We start from the raw sequence: 24,050 nt of genomic DNA, 5'->3' as shown, positions 1-24,050 counted from the left end.
CATTGAGTACTATACATTTGTTTTACTTTTAATGCCTAGAACACACTAGAAAGATGAATGATTAAAATGGCCCCCTCGGTGCAGATTAGCAAAGGAGACTTTCAACCATGCAGGGTGAGCCTATGTTTGTTTTCTCAGAATTCTGAACCAATTCAGTCAAGTTTGATTCCAGGAGGTTTTTCACAGGAGACTTTTAAAGCCCTTTAAGACACATCTCCTCTGGAATGGAGGTGCTGCATTCACATGTTGGCCAGATTTACCCTGAAGTCCCTGCAAGTTATTGGGGAGCAGTTCACACACAAGAAAAATAAAATAAAATAAAAGCACAAGACATGCTTCACAGTTCTCACTCAGACCTTCTGGGTTGCAAAACAACTTGAACATAAGTGCATTTATAAATGAATGAATGAATGAATAAAATAAATATAATACTGTTTCTTCCAGAAGTTTTTGTAACAACAAAAACATGAAACAAGCCACTTATAGGACTTTTTAGATAGTTTTTTTTAAGCCAGCAAATTTTCCAAGCTGTTTAAAAATAAATATTTAGAGACTTCTCAGTCCCTCCCCCCCGCCCATATCAAAGCCCTATGGCAAGCAGATGCCTATATATCCGGGGCGGGGGGGGGGGGGGGAAGGTAACCACAAAAAGGAGTTCACACTCTACCTGGCAAATGCTGGGCTGGGCAGGGCAGCAAGGGGTCTTCTGCTGCAGAGACCAGTGGTGGCCACTCTGGCTGCTTCCTCCTTCCTGGCTGGCTTGGGCCCTACTGGAGTTCAGGCTTCACAGAGGCCTACAGGGAGGCCTCCCTGGAAGCCCCGCCCACCCACCGATCAGCTGAGAGACGGGAGAAGAGGAGCTCTTTGCAGCTGGTCTGCTGCCTCGATTGCCAGCCAGGAGAACAAGCTGGAGAGACGGCGAACAGGGCAAGTGGCTGAGGGGCCTTGGGGCTGGGGAGGGGGCAATGGGGAGTCACGTGAGGTGCCTCTGGGGGGCCCCTCCAGGCAGTGGGGCCCCCAGACAACTGTCTCCCCTTGCCCGATAGTTGTTACGCACCTGCTACTCCCCCAGTTTGGAGAGATCTGGGGAACTTTGTCAAAAGCTTTTTGGAAGTCCAAATATACTATGTCAACTATATCACCTTTCTCCAGATGTCTGTTGACACTGTCAAAGAACTCCAAAAGGTTAGTGAGGCAAGACCTGCCATTGCAGAAGCCCTGCTGGTTCTCCTTCGGCAAGGCCCATTCCTCTATGTGTTTAACAATTTTGTCCTTAAGTATGCTTTCCATCAATTGACCCAGAACCAAAGTTAAGCTAATCAGCCTGTAATCCCCACCCCCACCCCCAGATCTCTTTTTTGAAAATTGGAGTTGCATTGGCTACTTTCTAGTAGTCTGGTACAGAGCCTGATTGTAGGGACAAGTTACATATTTTTGCTAGGAGATCAGCAATTTCACACTTGTTCCTTCAGAACTCTTGGGTGGATGCTATCTGGCCCTGGCGATATGTTAGTTTTTAGTTTTTAAGGACAGTTTAGAACATCTTCCCTTGACACCTCGAATTGGCCCAGTTCTTCAGCCTTTAAACCTGTGAAGCTCAATTCTGGAGAAGGTATGTGGTCAGTATCCTCTGCTGTGAAGACAGATGCAAAGAACTCATTCAGCTTCTCTGCAATCTCCTTATCTTCCTTAATAATCCCTTTCACACCCTCATTATCTAAGGGGCCAACCGCCTCCCTGGCAGGTTTTCACTGATACTGGAGGAATGATGGCAGGGCAGGCAACTGCTGACCGGCAAGTAAGCAAGGCATGGCAATCACTAGCATTGCTGTATAAAGTACTGTACTAGTGGGGTATGTGAGCTCCCCCTGGAGACCAGCTCATAGTGGAGCAACCTGTACAGTTCCTCATCTGCTGCTAAGAGCAGCTGTTCTATGGAACTGGAGCTGGAATGGGGAGAGGTAGAATTGTCAAGATGAGACTCTTCCACGTAAGGGGTGAAACTGCCAGGAATGTGTAAATTATCCCAGTCAACACCTCTTAAATATGAAACAAACACCCACTGGTAATACAGGGGAATAGTTTGGACAATTATCATTCGGGTTCTTTTTCTCTTCTGTACGTAGCTTTTATTGTCTTACAAAATCTAATATAAACAATATAATACAGAGGTTTAGTATAAAGTACAAATTTTACAATGAAAAGGCTTGCATAAAAAAATATCTTGCCATCATCAAATGGCTTGCATCAAAAGATAATATATAGATTAAAACAGATTATCTTAAAAAAAAAACACTCAAAAATAATTAATAACCAATCAAGGTTTAGTAAACTCTCTCTCCTGACCCCAAAAGGCTAGCTTGCACACAAAAGATGACTCTTCAGCGCTTCCTGGCATCTCAAAAATATGCTTAAAAGGATACAATATAATCCAAAAGGTAATGCTTCTAATCAAAAGAGACTGGCTCCATCTTAAAACTTCTTTTAAAGTACTTATTTCAGAAGTACTGTATCTTTAAAAGTCTATGGCTGTCTGACTGCCTGGTCAGTCCATGATTCAAAGTTCATGATTCAAACTTCAATGATCCATGACAGCATCATTTCTGACTCCATTAGAAACCTTAGGAAGCCATATAGGAAGCAGTTTTGTGCTTCCCAGCATTACGTGGACTATGGTTGTTGCTTCAGATGTGGCTTCCCTGAAAGTCTCCCTCTCCTTTCCCAGGGCAGAAAAGACCCTTGCTCTAGGGTTGCCATATTCAGGCTCTTCAAATCCAGGCTCCCTAATTTGCATTTTACAACATATGCTCTGTCCAGTTGACTTGGATTTGCCTGGGTATCTGCCAACAATAGTTGGGGAGGATCTCTTTACCTGACCATTAAACGCCCTAACTTTATATCCCAACACTTTATGATATATAAGTCCAGCTTTTAACCTTGTCTAATTAGCTGTGTGTAGTGCTGTCATGGATTCTTCACCAATTGCAGACCACCACCCCACTCCATTTTCCAGTACTTGAGTAAGCTTATTTATTGGATTAAATATGCTAATTTAAATATGCCATTTATTGGTGGAGGTGAAGATGGGAGAGGAGAGCTGGTCTTGTGGTAGCAAGCATGACTTATCCCCATAGCTAAGCAGGGTCTGCCCTGGTTGCATATGAATGGGAGACTTGATGTGTGAGCACTGCAAGATATTTCCCTCAGGGGATGAAGCTGCTCTGGGAAGAGCAGAAAGTTTCAAGTTCCCTCCCTGGCTTCTCCAAGATAGGGCTGAGTGAGAGAGATTCCTGCCTGCAACCTTGGAGAAGCCACTGCCAGTCTGTGAAGACAATACTGAGCTAGATAGACCAATGGTCTGACTCAGTATATGGCAGTTTCCTATGTTCGTATGCTAGATAAGATTGGTGAAGATACCAGATCAAAGCTCATGCTGAGGAGGAGTGCTGAGGGCATTTTTATCACCACTAAATTCTACAATGTGCCCTACAAAACTTGTGCTAGGGATAAAGGCTTTCATGCTTGAGTATTGTCACAGTCACCATTTACATCCTGAGATAAGTACATAAAATATAACACCAAAATTACTCCTTTTGAGTTAGAATACTACTATAGGCTGGAAAAGAACAGGGGGCAGGGATAATTGATGGTGGCTTAAAGCAAAATTTTAAAAACCCAGAACTACAAAATAATATCTATAGAAAATAAATGAAGACTACACTAAGTCTGAGATACTAATAGCTGCAATAGAACAAAAAATACACTGAACTTTTCAGTTAAGGCTGCAATCCTATACATACTTATTTGGGAGAAAATCTGATTGAAACCAATGGTACTTACTTCTAAGTAGGCATGCATAGAATAGATTGCACCATAAAATCAAAAACCTTAAACATTACAATACACAGGTAGGGAAAGATTTACATCAAAATCAAGCTAGCCCCTCAACTGCCCTTTAGAGATCCTCTGCTGACAAAGAACAAAAGCAACGTGCCTCAGGGGGATGACTTATTGTGTGATCTTCCCCGAGCCAACTTCCTGGGCTTCAGCTGCCTTTGTCTAAGCCCAGTGGTTGAACAAAATAGTGATCACATGTTTTGCTCCTTAACTACACTTCTAAAAGGGCTAGAGCTTAGCTTTAGTGTGTGTGTGTGTGTGTGTGTGTGTGTGTGTGTGTGTGTGTGTGTGTCATTTCCCCCTTCAAAATACAATGACAAGTAGGTAACATATTATGGAATAACAATGACACATATTTATGACATCAATTCCCCCTGCATCATTCAATTCAATTCAATTTATTGCGGCTGTAGGCCATACAGAAAACATACAAAATAAGAAAGATTAAAAACAAAACATACCAACAATAGTACAGTACATAGTAGTAAACAGTGGCTCACACTACTCTGTTGCTGCATTGCTAGAATGCATTCACAGTGGTTTCAAGAAGGTCTCTTAAGGAAACTTCAATCCAAAGCTTGAAGAAATGCATCTTGTATAGTGCTAGATATGGAAAGGAGTGTAGTTCTAGTCACATTAGCAGGTTGTTTCTTCCATCCAAAGTTGCGGGGGAGCATGTGTAGGAAAGAGGTGCAAGAGCCTTGAAGAGCAGATGGTTGGTCATACTAAATTCTTGCCTTTGTGGCCTTTTTGAATTGTTGTGCTACTCTTTCCAAGTTAGTATTCGTATTCACATTTTTACTAAAATCTGATCAAGAAGCATTTCTGTCATTACCACATTGAGCTTTCTGTGGAATTGGTTCTCTGTGGAGAGGAAAAAAACACAGTAAGAAATAAGTTGTTCTAGTAAGAACTAATAAGCCTACTTTCCTTTCAGTGTCTCTACATCTGGACTAAATTTGGTGCAAATCAAGGTCCACAAATTGAGGTCTTGTGCCTCAAATGTTCATGTGTCTGCCATCTTGGATTGGGGTGAGTGTCATTAGCAACTGCACCTTTGAGGTGTCCCTGTGTGTCACTCACTACAGCTGTTCCAAATTTGGTTCAAATCGGTTAGATAGGTTAGTGCACTTGTGCCTCAAAAGTTTATGCATCTGCAATCTTGGATCTGGGTGGGTGACATCATCACAAAATGCACCATTGGAGCATCCCTATATGTCAATTCAGCTGTAGCAAATTTGGTTCAAATCAGTTAGACTGTCCACAAGTTAGTGCACTTGCACCACAAACATTTATGTGTCTGTCATCTTGAACTGAGGTGGATGACATAACCACCATCTTCTCCATTGAGGTGTCCCTATGTGTCCCTACAGCTGTAGCAAATTTGATTCAAACCAGTTAAACAGTTCACAAGTTAGCTCACTTGTACCTCGAAGGTTTATGGTTCCGCCATCTTGAATAAGGGTGGATGACATATGCGCAGAAATGGAAAGATAATAAAATGCCCTCAAAAGAAGATTGGTTGATAAAAAATTTGGAATATGCTGAGATGGCAGAACTTACAGCACTCATAAGGGATGAAAGCTTGGAATGTTTCAAAGAAGATTGGGAGCCATTCTTATTTTACTTAAAGAACTATTTTTCCAATATGGACCTTTCAGCATGGTTTGAAATTTAGTAACAACAGCAGGTTGGGTAGGGTAAAATCGAGTTTGCAATGCGGAGTATATATGTTTTTGAATTATTATAGCAATGGTAGATTTGTATAGCCAATATGAACCGTGCAGATTGGTAAGCAGGAAGTCAACATTTACTTAATTAAATGTAATTGGATTGTTAAGATATTGTAAAAACCAATAAAATTTCAAAATGCAATAAGAGTGGATGACATCATCACAAACTACACCACTGAGGTGTCCCTGTGTGTCACTCCGTACAACTGTACCTAATTTGGTTCAAATCAGTTAGACAGTCCACATGTTATCCCACTTGCACCTCAAATGTTCATGCATCCACCATCTTGGATTGTGGTAGATGACATCATTACAAACTACACCATTGAGGTGTCCCTATATGTCCCCACAGCTGCAGCAAATCTGGTTCAAATTGGTTAGGCAGTTCACAAGTTAGCCCATTTGTGCCTCAAAAGTTTACGCATCTACCCTACCACCTTGGATCTAGGTGGATGGCATCATCACAAACTATGCCGTTGAGGTGTCCCTATGTGTCCCTACAACTGTACCCAATTTGGTTCATATTGGTCCAGGTGTTGCAAAGTTGACAGGGCGGGGGGTACACACGGACACACACAAAATGTCAGGTGATCTCATAAGCCTACTGGAAAGTAGGCTTAAAAAAAAGCATCATCAACACTGAATGCAATTGGACTTAGTCCAATTTTGGGCTATGAAATAGTTATCAGATTAGTTTATGGGGGGAAAATGTATAGCACTCCCATGTTAAAAAGCTCCCAGACAGGCCAGAACAAAATGCAGGAATTTAGTCCTGTCTAGACTTCATTAGTATTTAGACTTCACAGCAAATACTTACCTTCCATTAGGAACAAGTTTGAACAATGTTGGTTGGTGAAAAGCATTTAGTCGTTTTGGCCAGTGAACATTAATGGGACCTAAAAGAGAAATTACAAAACAAATTGAAACAACAGTATATAAAGACACTAAAGAAATCCATAGTTATTTTATTTATTTATTTATTTATTATTTAAAAATATTTCTATACCACCCAAAACTTGCATCTCTGGGTGGTTTACAATTACAATCATTTAATCAAATCAACTAACAATTTAAAGTCTGGGAGTACTTCTGGATCCATACCTCTCCCTGGTATCTCTGGTTGAGGTGTTGGCCAGAGGGGCTTTCTATCAGCTTCGGCTGATATGCCAGCTGCGTCCGTTTCTTGAGATGAACAACCTCAAAACAGTGATAAATATGTTGGTAACCTCCAGACTTGACTTTTGCAATGCGCTCTGTGTGGGGCTGCCTTTGTACGTAGTCCGGAAACTTCAGTTGGTACAGAATGCGGTGGCCAGGTTGGTCTCTGGGTCATCTCGAAGAGACCACATCACTCCTTTGTTGATAGAGTTACACTGGCTGCCAATAGGTTTCCGGGCAAAATACAAAGTGCTAGTCATAACTTATAAAGCCCTAAATGGCTTAGGCCCTGGGTATCTAAGAGAACGCCTTCTTCATTATGAGCCCCACCGCCCGTTGAGGTTGTCCGGAGAGATCCGTCTCCAGTTGCCGCCGGCTCGGCTGGTGGCCACACAGGGACGGGCTTTCTCAGTTGCTGCCCTGAGACTGTGGAATGCGCTCCCTACTGAGATACGATCCTCCCCATCTCTGACAATTTTTAGAAAGCATTTGAAAACCCACCTCTTCACCCAAGCTTTTCCAGTTCTTTAAAAAAATTAATGTTTTAATTTGTGGATGATTTTTAAGTTGTTTTAAGTTTTTGTATATATTAACTTGTTTTAAGTTATTGTTAACCGCCCAGAGATGAAAGTTTGGGGTAGTGTACAAATGTGATTAATAATAAACAAACAAACAAACAAACAAAATCATTTAACACATTGAAAACATTTAAAATCCAATAATAAAAATATTAAAAACTATACATCTAATTAAAAGCCTGAGTGAATAAATGTGTCTTCAGTGTCTTTTTAAAAGTTGCCAGAGATGGGGAGGTTCTTATTTCAACAGGGAGTGCATTCCAAAGTCCAAGGGCAGCAATGGAGAAGGCCCATTCCCGAGTAGCTGCCAGACGAGTTGGCGGCAACTGTAGACAGACCTTTCCAGATGATCTTAGCAGGCGGTGGGGCTCATGGCGAAGAAGACGTTATCTTAAATACCCAGGGCCTAAGCTGCTTAGGGCTTTATAGGTAATAACCAGCACCTTGTATTTTGCCTGGAAACGTATTGGCAGCCAGTGTAGTTCCTTCAACACAGGAGTAATATGGTCTCTCGTAGATGACCCAGAGACCAACTGAGCCGCCACATTCTGGACCAACTGCAGTTTCCGGACTATGTACAAAGGCAGCCCCACACAGAGTGCATTGCAATAATCCAGCCTAGAGGTTACCAGCATATGTACCACTGTTCTGAGGTTGTTCATCTCAGCTGGCATATCAGCCGAAGCAGATAAAAAGCACTTCTGGCCACCGCCTACACCTGGGATACTAGGGAGAGGTTCGGATTCAGAAGCACACCCAGACTGTGTGCCTGTTCCTTCTGGGGAGCATGACCCCATCCAGAACTGCCAGATCAAAATCATCTCCCGAGTTCTGACCCCACACAAGAAGTACCTCCATCTTATCTGGATTCAGCCTCCGTTTGTTATCCCTTATCCAGCTCATTACTGCCTCCTAAAGGCAGGCATTTAGGGAGGTCATGCCTTCTTCTTCTGATGTTGACATGGAGAAATAGATTTAGGTGTCATCAGCATACTGATAACACCTTGCACCAAATCTCCTGATGATCTCTCCCAGTGGTTTCATGTAGTTAAACAACATCAAAGACAACATGGAGCCCTGAGGGACACCATAGGAGAGTTCAGATTTTGAAGAACAACAGTCTCCAAGAGACACCATCTGGAATATGCCCATGAGGTAGAAGCGGAACCACTGCAAAGCAGTGCTTCCCACCCCCAATCCCCTCAGATGTTTCAGAAGGATACTATGGTTAATAGTATCGAAAGCCTCTGAGATCCAAAGGGACCAACAGAGTCACATTCTCTCTGTCAATTCCCAATTGGAAATCATCCATCAGGCCAACCAAGGAAGTCTCTACCCCAAAGCCTGTCCAAAAGCCAATTTGAAATGGGTCTAGATAATCCGTTTCCTCCAAGACCGTCTGGAGCTGGGAGGCTCCCATGTTCTCAATCTCCCAACCATGGAAGGTTGGAGACACGCCTAGTTATAGCAGTTGAATGAAGTTTGGACTTTTAAAGGCAAATCAGATCTGTGAAATAATGACACATGCATTGTATTTTTATCTGTTTTAACTCCTCCCTCCGATTTAGAGGTTAAGGCATCTATGTCTTCTTATTTATGTTAATATGCATTGTTGAAGCGCAGCAAGGATCCTTGTAAAACGTTTCCAAAGTTTTAAATAAAAACAAAGTTTTAAAAAGGACAATAGAATTGTTCAGTGTCTTGGAAAGAAATGTTTTCCTATGGATGCAAAAGCACATAAACTACTCTTCGCTCCAGATTACACACATCAGTTCCACAAAGGCAGTAAAACTGATTTGCTGACATCCGAACACAATGAGATCACAGGGGGAGGCTGCTCTTAATGCAGCTGAAGGCTTTCCTACTGCCAATGTGCCTCTGGAACAGGGGATAGTACTTTGGCCACCTTCCTTGCCTCTAGAAGTGTTCTGTGTCTTGTGAAAATAGGTCCCCAAGAGCTGTGTGACCCTCAGGAACAAGTTTTGGAAAGTACAGGTCACTTCTGAAGACAGAGCAAATCACCAAAAATTGTTCTGCCTACCTGTTTGTGGGATGAACCCATGTTAGGTGGGCAAGGTACAAAAATGCAGAGGCACAATGGAAAGTGAAGAAATACTCCACATATAATCTCAAACTGAAGACATCCAAAAACCAACAGCAAATAATTACAACAATATAGACCGTTACAAACTGCAAAAATGCACTCCCAAAAGAACAATAGTACAAACACTGGTAATGCTAACAAATTGATGTGGAGCTGCTGGTGCCAGTTTGCTGAAAGTTTACTTACTCTTCCCGTGCTTTCCCAACTCTGGCGCCGTATTCGTTTTAGAAATTGAGCAGCAGGATACCTCCCTACCGCCCCCTTCCCCGCTTGGCTCCTTTTCCTTTAGAAATCGGGTGGCAGGATACCTTCCTGCCACCCCTTTCCCTGCTTGGCTGCAAAAGGCTTTAAGAAGCCTTTTGCTCGTGTGCGCAAAAGCCTTTTGTAGCCAAGCAGGGATAGGGGTGGCAGGGAAGTAACCTGCCACCCAATTTCTAAAGGAAGAGGAGCCAAGGGGGGGCGGCAGTGAAGTATCCTGCCACCTGATTTCTAAAGTAAATACAGCACCAGAGTTGAGAAAGTGTGGGAGGAGTAAGTAAACCCTCCCCTGCCCTTAATGGAACCCCCCCACCCCAATCCTTCTGAAACAAACCACCCCATGTCTGGACAGACCCGGAGGCCTGTAGAATGGCCTCCGGACTGGTCCGGGCACATCACTACCCCTGCGCAGACCTTGGAAGTAGGACCTTGTATATTTTATGGTAGTTGTACTTTGTGACCGTGTTTGGCTTACAGTTAGGGAGTATTAGGATTAGTCCAGATGGCTTCACATTTCCACTCATCATGTTACTGATTGATCTATGTGGAGAGTATTTTACTCCATGGTTAAGTCCATTAAGAGGGTTTAGCATTTTCAGCAGGCACTTTGGTGCTGCGTTTAGTGACAAGGCTTTCTCATATATGTGGTAGGATTTCCCCTTGTAGGGAACCTGACAGCATTTAAGAGCCCATGAGATGCATTCCTATGGCTTTTTGGAAATGGTTGTTTCTTTAAGATCAGGGGGCATGAAGATGAGCCCAGCTGGCTAATTGTTTTCACCCCACATGTGATCAATTGAGTTGTGTAGAGAGTATTTAACTCCAAGGTTCAGTTTTGTTCATGAATGATTATAGCATGTTTCTGTAGGCACTTTTGTGCTGCTCCCATGACAAGGCTTTTCCTCAAATAAGGTTAGTGTGGCTGCATTTGCATTATATACATGTTGTGTTGTTCTTTGCACTGTTGATGTTACATTATCATGTTCATTGATGTATAGACATTAGGAACTTCTGATGAAGATGTGTGTGAAACAGACTATCATCTAGGGAGTCTGTCAAGTTTCTACAGTTTCAAGTCTTCATTCAAGCTATAAGAAAGTTTTAAGTCTTCATTCAAGATTCCAGTGCAAAGTTTCCAGAACTTCCAAGGTCTATGCAGAAGGTATTATCTCTCAATGTTGGAGGATTGACTTTCAGCAAACTGGCACCAGCAGCTCCACATCATTTTCTTTGCATTACCGGTGTTTGTACTATTGTTCTTTTGGGAGTGCATTTTTGCCATTGGGGAGTTTGTAACGGTCTATATTGTTGTAATTATTTGCTGTTGGTTTTTGGATGTCTTCAGTTTGAGATTATATGTGGAGTATTTCTTCACTTTCCACTGTGCCTCTGCATTTTTGTACCTTGCCCACCTAACATGGGTTCATTTCATTTTTGGGGGTTCCTGTGCCCGTGTCCCTGCCTTTTCTTGCTTTCCTGTTTGTGGGTGCAGTGGTAGCGAAGCTCTCTGTTGAACAGACACATTTTTCTGATGGATCCTTATGCCTTAATCAGACTGTCACCCAATGTTCTTATTTTTCTTCTGACTGTGTGGAATACTGAAATGGGGGAAGGAGGCTGCTGCACATTAGGGCAGAGTATGACCCTTGGAGCAGTGTGGGCTCTGTGATATTCTCCCAACCTGTTCTGTGAGACTACACATTCTTCTTCAAAATGGCTAGGAAGATCAGCCATTGTAAAGTTCCACAAGGGTAGCAAAAATGTCTTCAATCCCAATCCTGCAGTAGCTGTGTCAGTGACCTATGCCTGACAAGGATGACCCATGCAAACACCAGCCATGCTCAGGATATGGGAAAGGTTCAGAATACACAATTGGACTGGTGGCGATTCAGCTGTAATCAGGCTGAAGAGGAGTATATGAACATTAGGCATTACTTAATTTATTTGTAAACATTATGACCAATATGGAGTATTAAGTCCCAGGGACTGTGGAGGCTAGTGATTCTAATGAATAAACAACATTATTTATACATAGCTTTTCTGTAAAAACATGTGTGTGTTTTCAGCCCCAATATGATTTTTTTCTGTAAATATACCTCCATAAGAATCTTCCTTGCAGAGGAAAACATTAACCTGAAGCCAAGCCTTAATTTTCTATTTAAAACGCACCTTTCTTCATTTTCCAGCACAAAAGTGCTATAAGTAGTACAAAAAATGTCACCATAACAATTGGAATGATTGTGGACTTTTCAGCTATGAGACCTTCAGGTGTCATTTCACCAGTGTCATTATGAAGTTGAACTGTACAGGAGAGAAAACATTGGAGGTGAAGCTATTACATGAATGACACCCGACACTAATAATATGCAAATTAAGCAGCCTGAGCCCAAGACAATTGCCTCTTTAAAGTGGGGATGCTGTAAGTGCCACTCATACTGCCAGACTACTCATGCCACACTGTCCTTGGATGGAAACAAGTCCTTGCACAAGGGCACAAAACTCAATACAAACACAGAAGTGGCCTCTGAGCCCCCCCGCCCCAATCAAGTCTCCAAATCATTTCCCCTGCAATTAACCTCTCCCTCAAACACTCCCATTCAGATCCAGCCAGTACAAACCTGTCCAGTTAATTTACACAGCAAACACACATTTCCCACCTTTGCCTCTCCTCACACACATGTTCTTCCATTGAGGGCTAACCTGCACTAGAGTTAAAAGCCAGATTTAAAATGTATTCAGACATATGTAACTGCCATGGCTTCATGGGAATTGCAGTCTCTGTCGGGTTTCTTGGCTGGAAACTGTGACAGCTAAACATGCATGAAAGTGGTTGGACTTTGGAGTGGAGAGAACCTGATGAGGTGTACCAGAAAATAGGACTCACCTAGGAATGGAACAGAGCATGTTGTGTTGTTAGGAGTACAGCAAAGTAGTTCTTTATTGACATCTGATTTCAGCAGGAGAGTACTGGAGAGAGAGAATGAACAGCCCTCAGCTATGCTGGGGTCAAGTACTGAATTGTGAGTCAGGTTGGTTCCATGAGTATCAAACCAATAGAGCTGCCCTTTTGGATCCCTTCCATATGTTTTGCATACAAAGGTGTCATTCTGCTTTGTGATCTGAGGTTTAGTATATTGTTCTGGGGATGGGAGGAAGAATGTAGATGTACTAATTAGAATCATGCATCTTCACAGTGAAACAGCAGATAAAATGCTTGCAGGTTCTTAAAGACTGATCTGATCCCTTGTCTAGAGGCCATTATTTTGTCAGAGCATGACAAGGTGTGCCCTGTTCATTTCCCATCCATCCTTCAAGAAGTTCAACAGTTGAATATATTGGGACCCAAGCAGTTGGTCACACTTCAGGCACTTTTAGCAACTGAAAACAGTTGCTTGTTTTCAGAGGTCACACTTTAGGTACTTTCAGTCAGTTCTTCAGTTTTAAATATTATGGGTATACATTTATAATGCTGCCTTCTACAAAGACAGAGCATTAGTGCTTCTCACTCAGTTTGTCCACAGTAATGAGTAGCAGCTCTTAGAGGTTTCAGGCACAGGCTTTTCCTAGACCTGCAACCTGAGATCCTTTTAACTGAAGATGCCAAAAGATCTAACCTGAGACTCTCTATTGTACACATGCAGAGCGCACACACTGCTATTAAGTATTGCCTCTAATAATTACTAAGAATTAGTCAGTAGTGTCCATTTTATAGCAACCTGTTTTATCAAAATTAATAGCACTTAGCAATAGCACTTACATACCGCTTTATAGCCGGAGCTCTCTAAGCGGTTTACAATGATTTAGCATATTGCCCCCAACATTCTGGGTACTCATTTTACCGACCTCAGAAGGATGGAAGGCCGAGTCAACCTTGAGCCCCTGGTCAGGATCGAACTTGTAACCTTCTGGTTACAGGGCGGCAGTTTTACCACTGCACCACCAGGGGCTCTTCCATCATTCCATCATTCAATGCCATCATTCAGCCTTGCACATATTATTACTACTACTACTACTACTACTACTACTACTACTAATAATAATAATAATAATAATAATTATTATTATTATTAATAATAAATATTGGATACTACTACATATCCAAATGATGTAAACTGTATCCGAGAGTCAGTATATGTCCAACAATAGGAGTAAACAACGGGAAATCTAGATGGGCCCTTTAATCCACCAAATTTCTGGGACATAATAGGGTCTAATATTCCAATATGCTTTCCATTACATTTGTGTTAGTATGCATCCTAATTCTCTTCTCAGCAATAGAAGCAATAGAAGTTTTCCTACTGACTTCCACCCAATCAAATTCAGAATCTTCTTGGTGCCCATTGTTTCTTGATTCAAACTTACCATGAATCACTAGAGATATATTCTTTGATTCATGACCATTGACAGCATGAAGTATAAAGCCATAATTTCTATGATCAGTTATTTGTACATTGTTGATATGGAGGTAAACAGAAGTAATATTCCTCTTCAGTGAAATTCTTCCATTCTCTGCAGTGGTGATGTTTTCTGGTTTGGTGATGCTAATTGTATTAGGACAGCTTGTAGAGTTACAGCAGAAATTCACTGTCACGTCTGAAATTTCTTCGTTGTTCATGCATGTAATGGTAACATTTTGTCCAATTTCTGCAGTAATCGTCTTGTTACATGTAAAACTTGCAAAATCTGACAGAAAACAGAAGGAATACACCAATGCACAAGTTATTTCAATCAACAAACACATATTCTTGAGAACACTTTTACAAAACCAAATGCAGTTGTATATGTAATTTAGGGATGACTACAACTTAGTAAAGCCACCTAATGGCACAGCAGGGAAGCAACCTCCTAGAGCGCAGGAGGCTGTTGGTTTGAATCCCCACTGGTGTATTTCCCAGAATACGGGAAACTCCTATATCAAGCAGCAGCGATATAGGAAGGTGCTGAAAGGCATCATCTCATACTCTGCGGGAGGATGCAATGGTAAACCACTCCTGTATTCTACTAAGAAAGCCACATGGCTCTGTGGTCACCAGGAGTCAACACCGACTCGATGGCACAACCTCAGCAGTAGGGATGTGCATGGAACTGTGGAGCTGCGGTCTGGCACTGGTGTGGGGGGCTCTTTAAGGGCGGGGGAGGGTGTACTTACACCCCCCCCACCGCGTTTCCCCTGCCGGTGCGTTCATTTTGTAAAGCTTTTGGGGCGGCAGGATACCTCCCTGCCGCCCCTTCCCCCAGTCGTCAGCAAAAGGCTTCAAAAAGCCTTTTGTGCGTACGCACGTCGCACATGCACGTCACGTCTCCGTGTCACGTGCCCACGCATTGCAGAGACGTGACATGCGCGTGCAACATGCGCACGTGCAAAAGGCTTTTTGAAGCCTTTTGCCGACGACTGGGGGAAGGGGCGGCAGGGAGGTATCCTGCCGCCCCAAAAGCTTTACAAAATGAATGCACCGGCGGGGGAAACATGGCTGGGGGGGTGTAAGTACACCCTCCCCCGCCCTTAAAGAGCCCCCCCACCAGTGCCACACCGCTGGATCGCCCTCATGTCCGGACCGGTTCGGAGGCCTTCAGAATGGCCTCTGGACCGGTCCGGGCTCATCCCTACTCAACAGCTTAGTGACCAAGAACCTGCTCTGCACGCAGAAGGTCCCAGGTCCAGTCCTTAGCATTTCAAGTAGGAGGGCTGCCATAAAGAACTTGGAGAGCTACTGTGAGTCAGAATAGACAGTAGAGGGCTAGATGGACCAATGGTGTAAGGCAGCTTCATAAGTTCATATTCTTCATAAGTTCATATTAGGGGTCACTCTGTTATCCTAATAGTGTTTGTAGGTGGACTAACTCCACAATAAAATCTGTACTCTCCGCACAGCTAAAGAGTGCATAGGCCCAAGCACAGATAGGGTATTACATGCAAAATCTATGAGAAATACAACCAGGTACTTAAGACGTTCAGGGCCTGGGCACACAGGGCTCGGCTCATGCCCACAGCCTCTTCCTCACATTTTGATAATTAACCCTTTCCGTGCTCTCTAAAACAAGCCAAAACTCTCTTCCATTGCTTGAAGCCATTCATCTCTAGGATATCCTTGCTATTGTGGATGTGTTTGACTTACAGTACTTGCTTTATTTTCAAATTTGCCTCCCTTTTGTAATCACTCCTTAGGCAGCTTTGCCACTGCATGAAATGCGGGAGGTGAGTGGTTGCTGTGCATTCGTATCCCACCTTCCATTTTTGGTTTCTTTGCAGTGTTTTTGCTGCCATGCAATTTTAAAGATCTTTAAAAAAAATATTAACAATACTTTTTAAGGTTAGCTATACTTTTGGGAAATGCTATCCACCTCTTACTTCTGGGCTGTCACTATCATCTCCTCCACTGAGCCCAGCAATTGGGTTGCTGCTGGTCATGAGAGGTACCCACTGCCCACACACCCCACCATGCTCAACAGGTAGATTGCTGCTGGGCATTAAGGTCACCAACCACCCCCTCCACCATGCTCAGTAGCTGGGTTGCCACTGGGCACAAGGGCTGCCTGTCACCCCTCCACCATCCTCAATCACTGGGTTGCTGCTAGGAACAAGGGCTACACACTACTCCTTCGCTGCCCTCTCCATAATGCCCAGCAGCTAAGTCCCAGCTAGGCATGAGAAACACCTGCCATACCCTCCACTGTGCCAGTCAACTGGGTTTCCATTGGGTGCAAAAGCCATCTGCTACCCCCTGCATGAAGCTCAGCAGCTGAATTGCATCTGGGCACAAGGGTCACCTCTCCAGCCCATCCCTGACAGCTGGGTTGCCACTGCACTGGAGGGCACTCTGCTATCCCCTCCATTATGCCCTGCAGCTGAGTTGCCACTAGGCATAAGGGCCATCCTCCACCCTCTCCAGTGCACTCGACAGCTGATGGCCCCTGCGTATGAGGACTGCACACTGTTCCTTCCCTCCATCAAGTCCTGGCACTGGGGTTGCTATAAAAAGGGAAGGGATTGAGATAGAAGACATGAGGGGAAAGGTGCTTGGCTGTGTGTCCCCCACATTCTAATACTATCACTCAGAGGGGCAATGATGGAGGCTTAGTGGCAGAGGAGGCAGTAACAGGGAACTCCTGAAAAGTTTCAGCTCAGAATGTGCCCTCCCCACTTTCTCCTGCTTCTTCCAAACAAGGTCAGGGGTGGGAGCATAGGGGGCAGGCAGCAAATTGGTCTGGGGGCTCCAATCAATGGGGGCCCAAGCCTCTTGAGCTAGGTGCTAACAATGCTGAGAATACAACTCTGATGTGATTTATATAAGTAAGTTAGACATTAGTGGCACCCTTTAAAAAAACAACAACCCTCCATTATAAATGACAACCAGTGGTCAGTTCTAATGGAATGTGTATTGAGGAAAGCATCCTCAAGGATAAAATTGTAAAGCACCTAGAAGAACAGGCCCTGCTGGGAGTGAGCCAGCATGGCTTCCACAAAGGTAAATCTTGCCTCACCAACCTTTTGGACTTCTTTGAGAGTGTCAACGAGTGTGTGGATCAAGGTGATCCAGTTGACATAGTCTACCTGGACTTCCAAGAAGCTTTTGACAAAGTTCCTCATCAAAGACTCCTGAGGAAACTTAGCGGTCATGGGATAAGGGGACAAGTACATGTGTGGATTGCTAACTGGTTGAAAGACAGGAAACAGAGGGTAGGTATAAATGGAGAGTTTTCACAATGGAGGGAAGTAAGAAGTGGGGTCCCCCAGGGATCTGTACTGGGGCCGGTGCTTTTTAATTTATTCATAAATGATCTAGAAGCAGGGTAAGCAGTGATGTGACCAGATTTGCAGATGATACCAAACTCTTCCGGATAGTGAAATCCAAAACGGATTGTGAGGAGCTCCAAAAGGATCTCTCCAAACTGGGGGAGTGGGCGACAAAATGGCAAATGCAGTTCAACGTTAGCAAGTGTAAAGTGATGCACATTGGGACGAAAAACCCCAACTTCAAGTATATGCTGATAGGATCCGAGCTGTCGGTGACTGACCAGGAGAGGGATCTTGGGGTTGTGGTGGACAGCTCGTTGAAAGTGTCGACTCAATGTGCGGCAGCTGTGAAAAAGGCCAATTCAATGCTAGGGAGGATTAGGAAGGGGATTGAAAATAAAACGGCTAACATTATAATGCCCTTATACAAAACTATGGTGCGACCACACTTGAAGTACTGCGTACAATTCTGGTCACCACATCTTTAAAAGGACATTGTTGAACTGAAGAAGGTACAGAAGAGGGCAACCAAGATGATCAGGGGCCTAGAGCACCTTTCTTATGAGGCAAGACAACAACACCTGGGGCTTTTTAGTTTAGAAAAAAGACGACTGCGGGGAGACATGATAAAGGTCTATAAAATCATGCATGGGGTGGAGAAAGTGGAGAGAGAGAAATTCTTTTCCCTCTCACACAACACTAGAACCAGGGGTCACTCCATGAAATTGATTGCCAGGAGGTCTAGGACCAACAAACAGAAGTACTTTTTCACACAACGCGTGATCCACTTGTGGTACTCTCTGCCACAGGATGTGGTGACAGCCAACAACCTGGATGGCTTTAAGAGGGGTTTGGATGACTTCATGGAGGAGAGATCTATCAGTGGCTACTAGTCAGAGGGCTGTGGGACACCTCCAGCCTCCAAGGCAGGATGCCTCTGAGTACCAGTTGCAGGGGAGTAATGGCAGGAGAGAGGGCACACCCTCAACTCCTGTCTGTGGCTTCCAGCGGCATCTGGTGGGCCACTGTGCGAAACATGGGCCTGAAACTAGATGGGCCTTGGGCCTGATCCAGCAGGGATGTTCTTATGTTCTTATGTCTGTTTTCTTGCCTTCCTGAGATTCTCCTTTAATATGCGAATAAGTTGGTTACTGACAAAGGTGGGATAACTCCTCTTCAATTCATGACATAATGCATGCCTTGTCCATCCCAATTGGCTTTTCCATATGCCCTGCCCTGGCTCTTGCAGCCTTGTGCAAAGTTTACAAGGGGAAGATGGGATTTGCCAATTTATTATTGTAGGCTTGTAAAGAAGCAGGAGAAAAAATCAATTTCTCCTCCATCTTATTTCTTTTCCTGCTTTCTAATCCAGGCTTGCTCAATTTTGCCGCCCCCCCCTGATGTTTTTGGACTACAACTCCCATAATCCCCAGCCACAGTGGCCAATAGCCAGGGATTATGGAAACTGTAGGCCAACATCTGCAGGAGGGCCAAAGCTGAGCAGCCCTGTTCTAATCTGATGCATGCCTAGAGGATGTCTGGGCTGAGCAGCTGCAGAGTCCAGAGACATGTGGCCATCATGCTTTTGAAATGTCCTAAGACAACGGAGTTTATTAACACATGCTTGATACCCAATTTTTAGGCAAGCAATGAAGAAAGAAGTAAACCTGTATTTTGTTACCTTTTAATGTTATTTTTGTTGGCTTCCTCTTTGTCTCATAAATTTATTTGTCAGAGTTCTATCTAACCAGGAAATAATTTCTTACCACAGTTTTATGAAAGAGTTTGCTTGGGATTGGTTGGTTACATTATGCTCTCTGAAAAAGGTCCTGTTTTGAGGACTCTGCATTCAATAGTGCCTATCTCCCGACACAATTCCTCGGAGTGAACATTTTAGCTCTGTGAAAATGCATCCCGGAGTTTAAAGGCAATAAAAGAAGAAGTAATGGCTTAAAAAAATTCCCCGATGGTTATATTAAAATTATAGAATCTCTCATTTTGTTTTCTTCCTGAGTAAAATTGGCAAACTTTCTATAGTACATTGCAAATTTGGAAAGGCAGCAAGTAATGAGATACAATTGCACTGAAGCAAAATCTAGTTGATGGGTCCGCAGATGACCATCCATGGTGTTTAGGTAGGTGAAACAAATTGCTTAGATGTTAAGCAGAGTTATTTGTCAGTTATAACAAGACAAATCTTCTCATACCAAGGGACACAGACTGGTGGGGGATTGAGCTCAACATATATTATGCCCCTGTTGGGACATAACAGCTCAAGGGACCCACAGTTTGCCTCAGCTCCTCCAGTGCAGTCCCCGACAATAGCGATCTGCAGTCTGGGAGCTGACAAAGGGGGAGGAACTGGCTGTGAGGGCTTCCTCCTTTGCATGAAGGAAAGCTCAGGTAGCCAATAGAGTCAGAGGGAGGAGCTGCTTACCCTTGTGTGGCTTGCACAAACCAGAGGTTATGGAGGCAATATCTGGACGATACGATGCCAGCTTAAACCTGAGGTCTCAGTGGTAAAACTCACTACAGACCTAAACTACAAATTAAGGTTTGGGGGCTAAAACTAACCTGTGGTTCAGTGACAAAACCACAGTTTTCTGCATTCGGACTACCACAGTTTTAAACCTCTGGCACATTTGCCTCCAGTTTGCCATTATGTCCAAAGGCGACCATTATGTATATGACCTATTAAGACTTTTCACCGGGAATATTTTGGCTATTGTTGGCAATAGCAGTAGGCAGTATTTGTACTCATAACCAGGAATACAAGAGCTGCTTCACATACATTACACAAAATAGACAGCCCATTTTAACCATTAAGTGTATGCTTGACAGTGAGATGATGCCAGCCTCAGCTTTCTGCGCAGACAGTACCTGCATATATATGCAAACATATGTAAATTTTTTTAAAAATGTGTTTGTGGAAGAAACATTTTTCTTTTTCTCTATTTATTATTATTGAGTTTCGCCCTTCTGAGCTGGTGCATTTGTGTTCCAGAAGAGCAGAAGACTAAAATTATTTTATTTATTAAATTTCAAACACAAGAACCTGCTTGAATTTTTATTAGAAGCTGCTGCTGGCCAATTTCCTTTATCTGCTTTCTTTAATTGTAATTGTCTCTACCACTATAAAATAAAAAATCAGAGTAGCAATAAGTCAAAATATAAAACCAGAGTAACATTGTTAATCAGCTATAAAATCTTGCATATACTGCATATCTTACAGTACATATTCAAAGAAAGACACATTCATTAATTGTACAAAGACTAGGAGAAACCTTTACAATTGCCCATTGTATTTTAGGACAGTATCCTAAATTATCCTCTCCTAAATTATCCCTGCCACTCACTTTAGATGATAACTATTTCCTTGCTGCAGAAATGCAAATTTTAAAACCAGCAGTCTGGATTCGCTCCTTCAGTTCGAAGCCACGGGGAAGCAAGATCTGGTCTTAGGCCTGAGAATTAGGCAAGATATTGGTTTCCAGTACCTCTTGTGCAGAGGAAGATCTTTCATCCTTGGATTCAATGTGTGACAGAAGAGTCCTGTTCGCTGCAGTGAATGGAACTCTCAGAGGGAGATGATTCCCTCCTTCACAAGAGCCCCAGCAGCAATGGGGAAAGGTGGTGGTGCGGGGAGCAGCAGTCGCACGGCAGCCACAGAGAAAGTGAGTGGCAGTCTGGGAAAGCTGTGCGGAGGGCTTGGGGTGTGTGCACATGCTTGCAGCTGTGTGCCTTAGAGGGAACGGTGTTGGTGGCCCTGGAGGGTGCTGCCATGGTCACAGGGGCTGTTTTGGTCCTTTCTGTGCTGGTGGTGGCCATTTTGGAGGCTGCTACACATGTGCACTGGCCATTTGCCCCCTCTTCAACTGGACCCAAACTGGTTCGAATCTGAGGCAGACTGGAGCCCGGCTCAACGTACACAAAACCAGACTGGGTCCAGCTTGAACCGAACCAGGTTCTCCCATTTTGTGCACATTCCTAGTTACTAAGGCACTCCCAACTCCACTGAAAAATTCTACAGGGACCAATTTTGTAAGCATCTCTATCAAAATGTAGCAGTGCTAGGTACTGTCATAGCAGAAGTTGTCTTAACATTGCAATATGAATTGCAAGTTTGCAAATGCAATATTGCCTTATGCTGAGTTGTAGAAAAGGCAGCTCTCAAATTGTGAGAGCTTTTTGTAGCTCAAAACATGGCAAGTTTTTGTAACTGGCTTAGAACCCAGAGAGTCAAGTGGGCTTCCTGAAATCTGGATCTAAGCCTTCTGGAGTAGAATTCTCCAGAAAGAGAATTAAGCCCTAAACTGCATAGGCCCTGGGTATTTAAAAGAACGTCTTCTTCATTATGAGCCCCACCGCCCATTGAGGTCATCTGGAGAAGTCTGTCTCCAGTTGCCGCCCTCTCAGCTGGTGGCCACACGGGGACGGGCCTTCTCAGTTGCTGCCCTGAGACTGTGGAATGCGCTCCCTACTGAAATACAATCCTTTCCCTCTCTGACAATTTTTAAAAAGTATTTGAAAACTCACTTCTTCACCCAAGCTTTTTCAGCTTTTTAAAAAATTTTAGGTTTTAATCTTTGTATGATATTTAAATTGTTAAATTGTTTTAAGTTTTTGTATATGTTTTAACTTGTTTTATGCTATTGTTAACTGCCCAGAGACAAATGTTTGGGGAGGTGTACAAATTTGTCAAGCAAACACATACATACATACAGGGAAGGGAACAGCTTGGGTGGGGCGACTGTCTTTTGCTTCTGCCCCACCTCTTCTCCAGGTGTGTTACATCTCCTGGGCTGCTGCTGAGCTGGGACTTCTGCCACTATATTGGGCTGGCTGGCCCAAGGGCTCTCGTCCTTGTGGCTCTCAGCCGTGGGGCGAGCTGCCTGGGGGCCCAGAAGATCTCTCTCCTTCTGCCTGAAGAGCTATCTTCCCTTAATCAAAAAGCTAGCAGGAGTTTACATAAGCCTGGTTCTGGTTTTTATTAAGCCAAGAGGCTGTGGTGGGTTAGTCTGGGGAGATGTGTCTGGGAGAGCAAAAAAGTGGGTCTGGAGTGGGGGCAGCAATATCACGGGTAGCGGGCAGAGGGAGGTATGGCGGTGGGAGTTGGGCAGGCCGTTACAGGGGAAATCGGTCCAGGCAATTGAGGCCTGTTCCTTTTTCCGGCCCTTCTCCCAATCCTCTGACCCTAGGGAGCTCTGAGAACACTCCTTCGAGGATTAGGGTGCTGCTGCTGAATGCCAGGTCAGTTAACGCAAAAACATCTCTCATCCACGATTTGATTGTGGATGAGTGTGCTGACCTGGTATGTGTGACGGAGACCTGGTTGGATGCGCTGGGCAGGGTTGGTCTCTCTCAGCTTTGTCCTCCAGGTTTCCAGATCGTGCAGCAGCCCCACCTCGAGGGTCGGGGAGGAGGTGTTCCAGTCATCTTTCGTGAGACTCTCCCCCGTTTCCAGTTGCCCGGTCAGGCAATCTCAGAATTTCGAGTGTTTGTCCTTGAGGGTGGGCCTCCGAGATAGGCTGGGGATTCTGCTGGTGTACCGACCACCCCGCTGCACTTCAGTCTCCCTACCTGAGCTGGCGGGGGTGGTCTCAGAGGTGGCCTTGGGTTCCCCCAGTCTTATTGTTTTGGGGGATTTCAATGTCCACGCTGAGGCCCCCCTAGTGGGTGCGGCTCAGGATTTCATGGCCTCCATGGCAACCATGGGCCTGTCTCAATTGGTATCGGGCCCTACCCACGTGGTGGGACACTCTCTGGATCTGGTTTTTGCCGACAGGGAAATAAATGATCTGGAGGTGGGGGAATTTGAGACCACTCCCTTGTCATGGACAGATCATCACCTGGTGGTGTTTAGTTTGACTGCTCCGTCTGCCCTCTGCAGGGGTGGTGGGCCGATTAAGATGGTCCGCCCCCGGAGGCTTATGGATCCGCTTGGATTCCAGACGGCCCTCGGGGAGTTTCCAGTGTTTCCAGTGAGGCCTTGGTTGATCTCTGGAATGGAGAGATGGCCCGGGCTGTTGACACGGTTGCTCCTAAACGCCCTCTCCGGCTTGGTGGAGCCTGTTCGGCTCCTTGGTTTTCCTCGGAGCTTAGGGCGATGAAGCAACTCAGGCGACGGCTGGAGCGACGCTGAAGAAAGAGTCATCACGAATCTGACCGAACACGGGCTAGAGCCCATTTTAGGGACTATGCCGTGGCGGTGGGGGTGGCGAAGAAATGCTTTTTCTCCGCCTCCATTGCGTCTGCTCAGTGCAGACAAACAGAGCTGTTTCGTGTGGTGAAAACCTTGCTCCACACATCCCCCCGGACAATGGGGGAGGAGTCATCTACAGCTCTTTGTGATCGGTTTGCCTGTCGCTTTGCAGATAAAGTCGCTTGCATCCGTGCTGACCTGGACTCCAGAGTTTTGGCAGTTCTGGCAGACGTGCCTTTGGTACCATCTGGTCCCGTTGTGTTGGATTCTTTTTGGTTGGTGCGGCCTGAGGATGTGGACAAGATCCTGGGCAGTGTGCGGGCGACTTCGTGCACTTTTGACCCTTGCCCTTCATGGCTAATAAAAGCTGCCAGGGAGGGGACAG

The 24,050-nt window shown here is 44.4% G+C and overlaps 1 protein-coding gene across 1 annotated transcript in view; it reads right to left on the bottom strand.

The window, feature by feature from the left end:
* Nucleotides 1-2,179: 2,179 nt before the first annotated feature.
* LOC128345978 (uncharacterized) overlaps nucleotides 2,180-24,050 on the bottom strand; it is a 44,524-nt gene continuing 22,653 nt past the window's right edge. Inside the window, exons 3-7 of the mRNA XM_053298750.1 lie at nucleotides 14,091-14,411; nucleotides 12,613-12,867; nucleotides 11,898-12,029; nucleotides 6,448-6,526; nucleotides 2,180-4,761 (exon numbers count right to left, since the gene is read on the bottom strand). Of these exons, the coding sequence (XP_053154725.1) occupies nucleotides 4,710-4,761; nucleotides 6,448-6,526; nucleotides 11,898-12,029; nucleotides 12,613-12,867; nucleotides 14,091-14,411 (839 nt within the window). The 3' untranslated portion in view covers nucleotides 2,180-4,709. The remainder of the gene's footprint in view (nucleotides 4,762-6,447; nucleotides 6,527-11,897; nucleotides 12,030-12,612; nucleotides 12,868-14,090; nucleotides 14,412-24,050) is intronic.

The sequence above is a fragment of the Hemicordylus capensis genome, chromosome 2, assembly GCF_027244095.1.
Source record: "Hemicordylus capensis ecotype Gifberg chromosome 2, rHemCap1.1.pri, whole genome shotgun sequence".
Lineage (NCBI taxonomy): Eukaryota > Metazoa > Chordata > Lepidosauria > Squamata > Cordylidae > Hemicordylus > Hemicordylus capensis.
The sequence above is the reverse complement of the archived record's forward strand: the minus strand, read 5'-3'. Positions and strand labels throughout refer to the sequence as shown.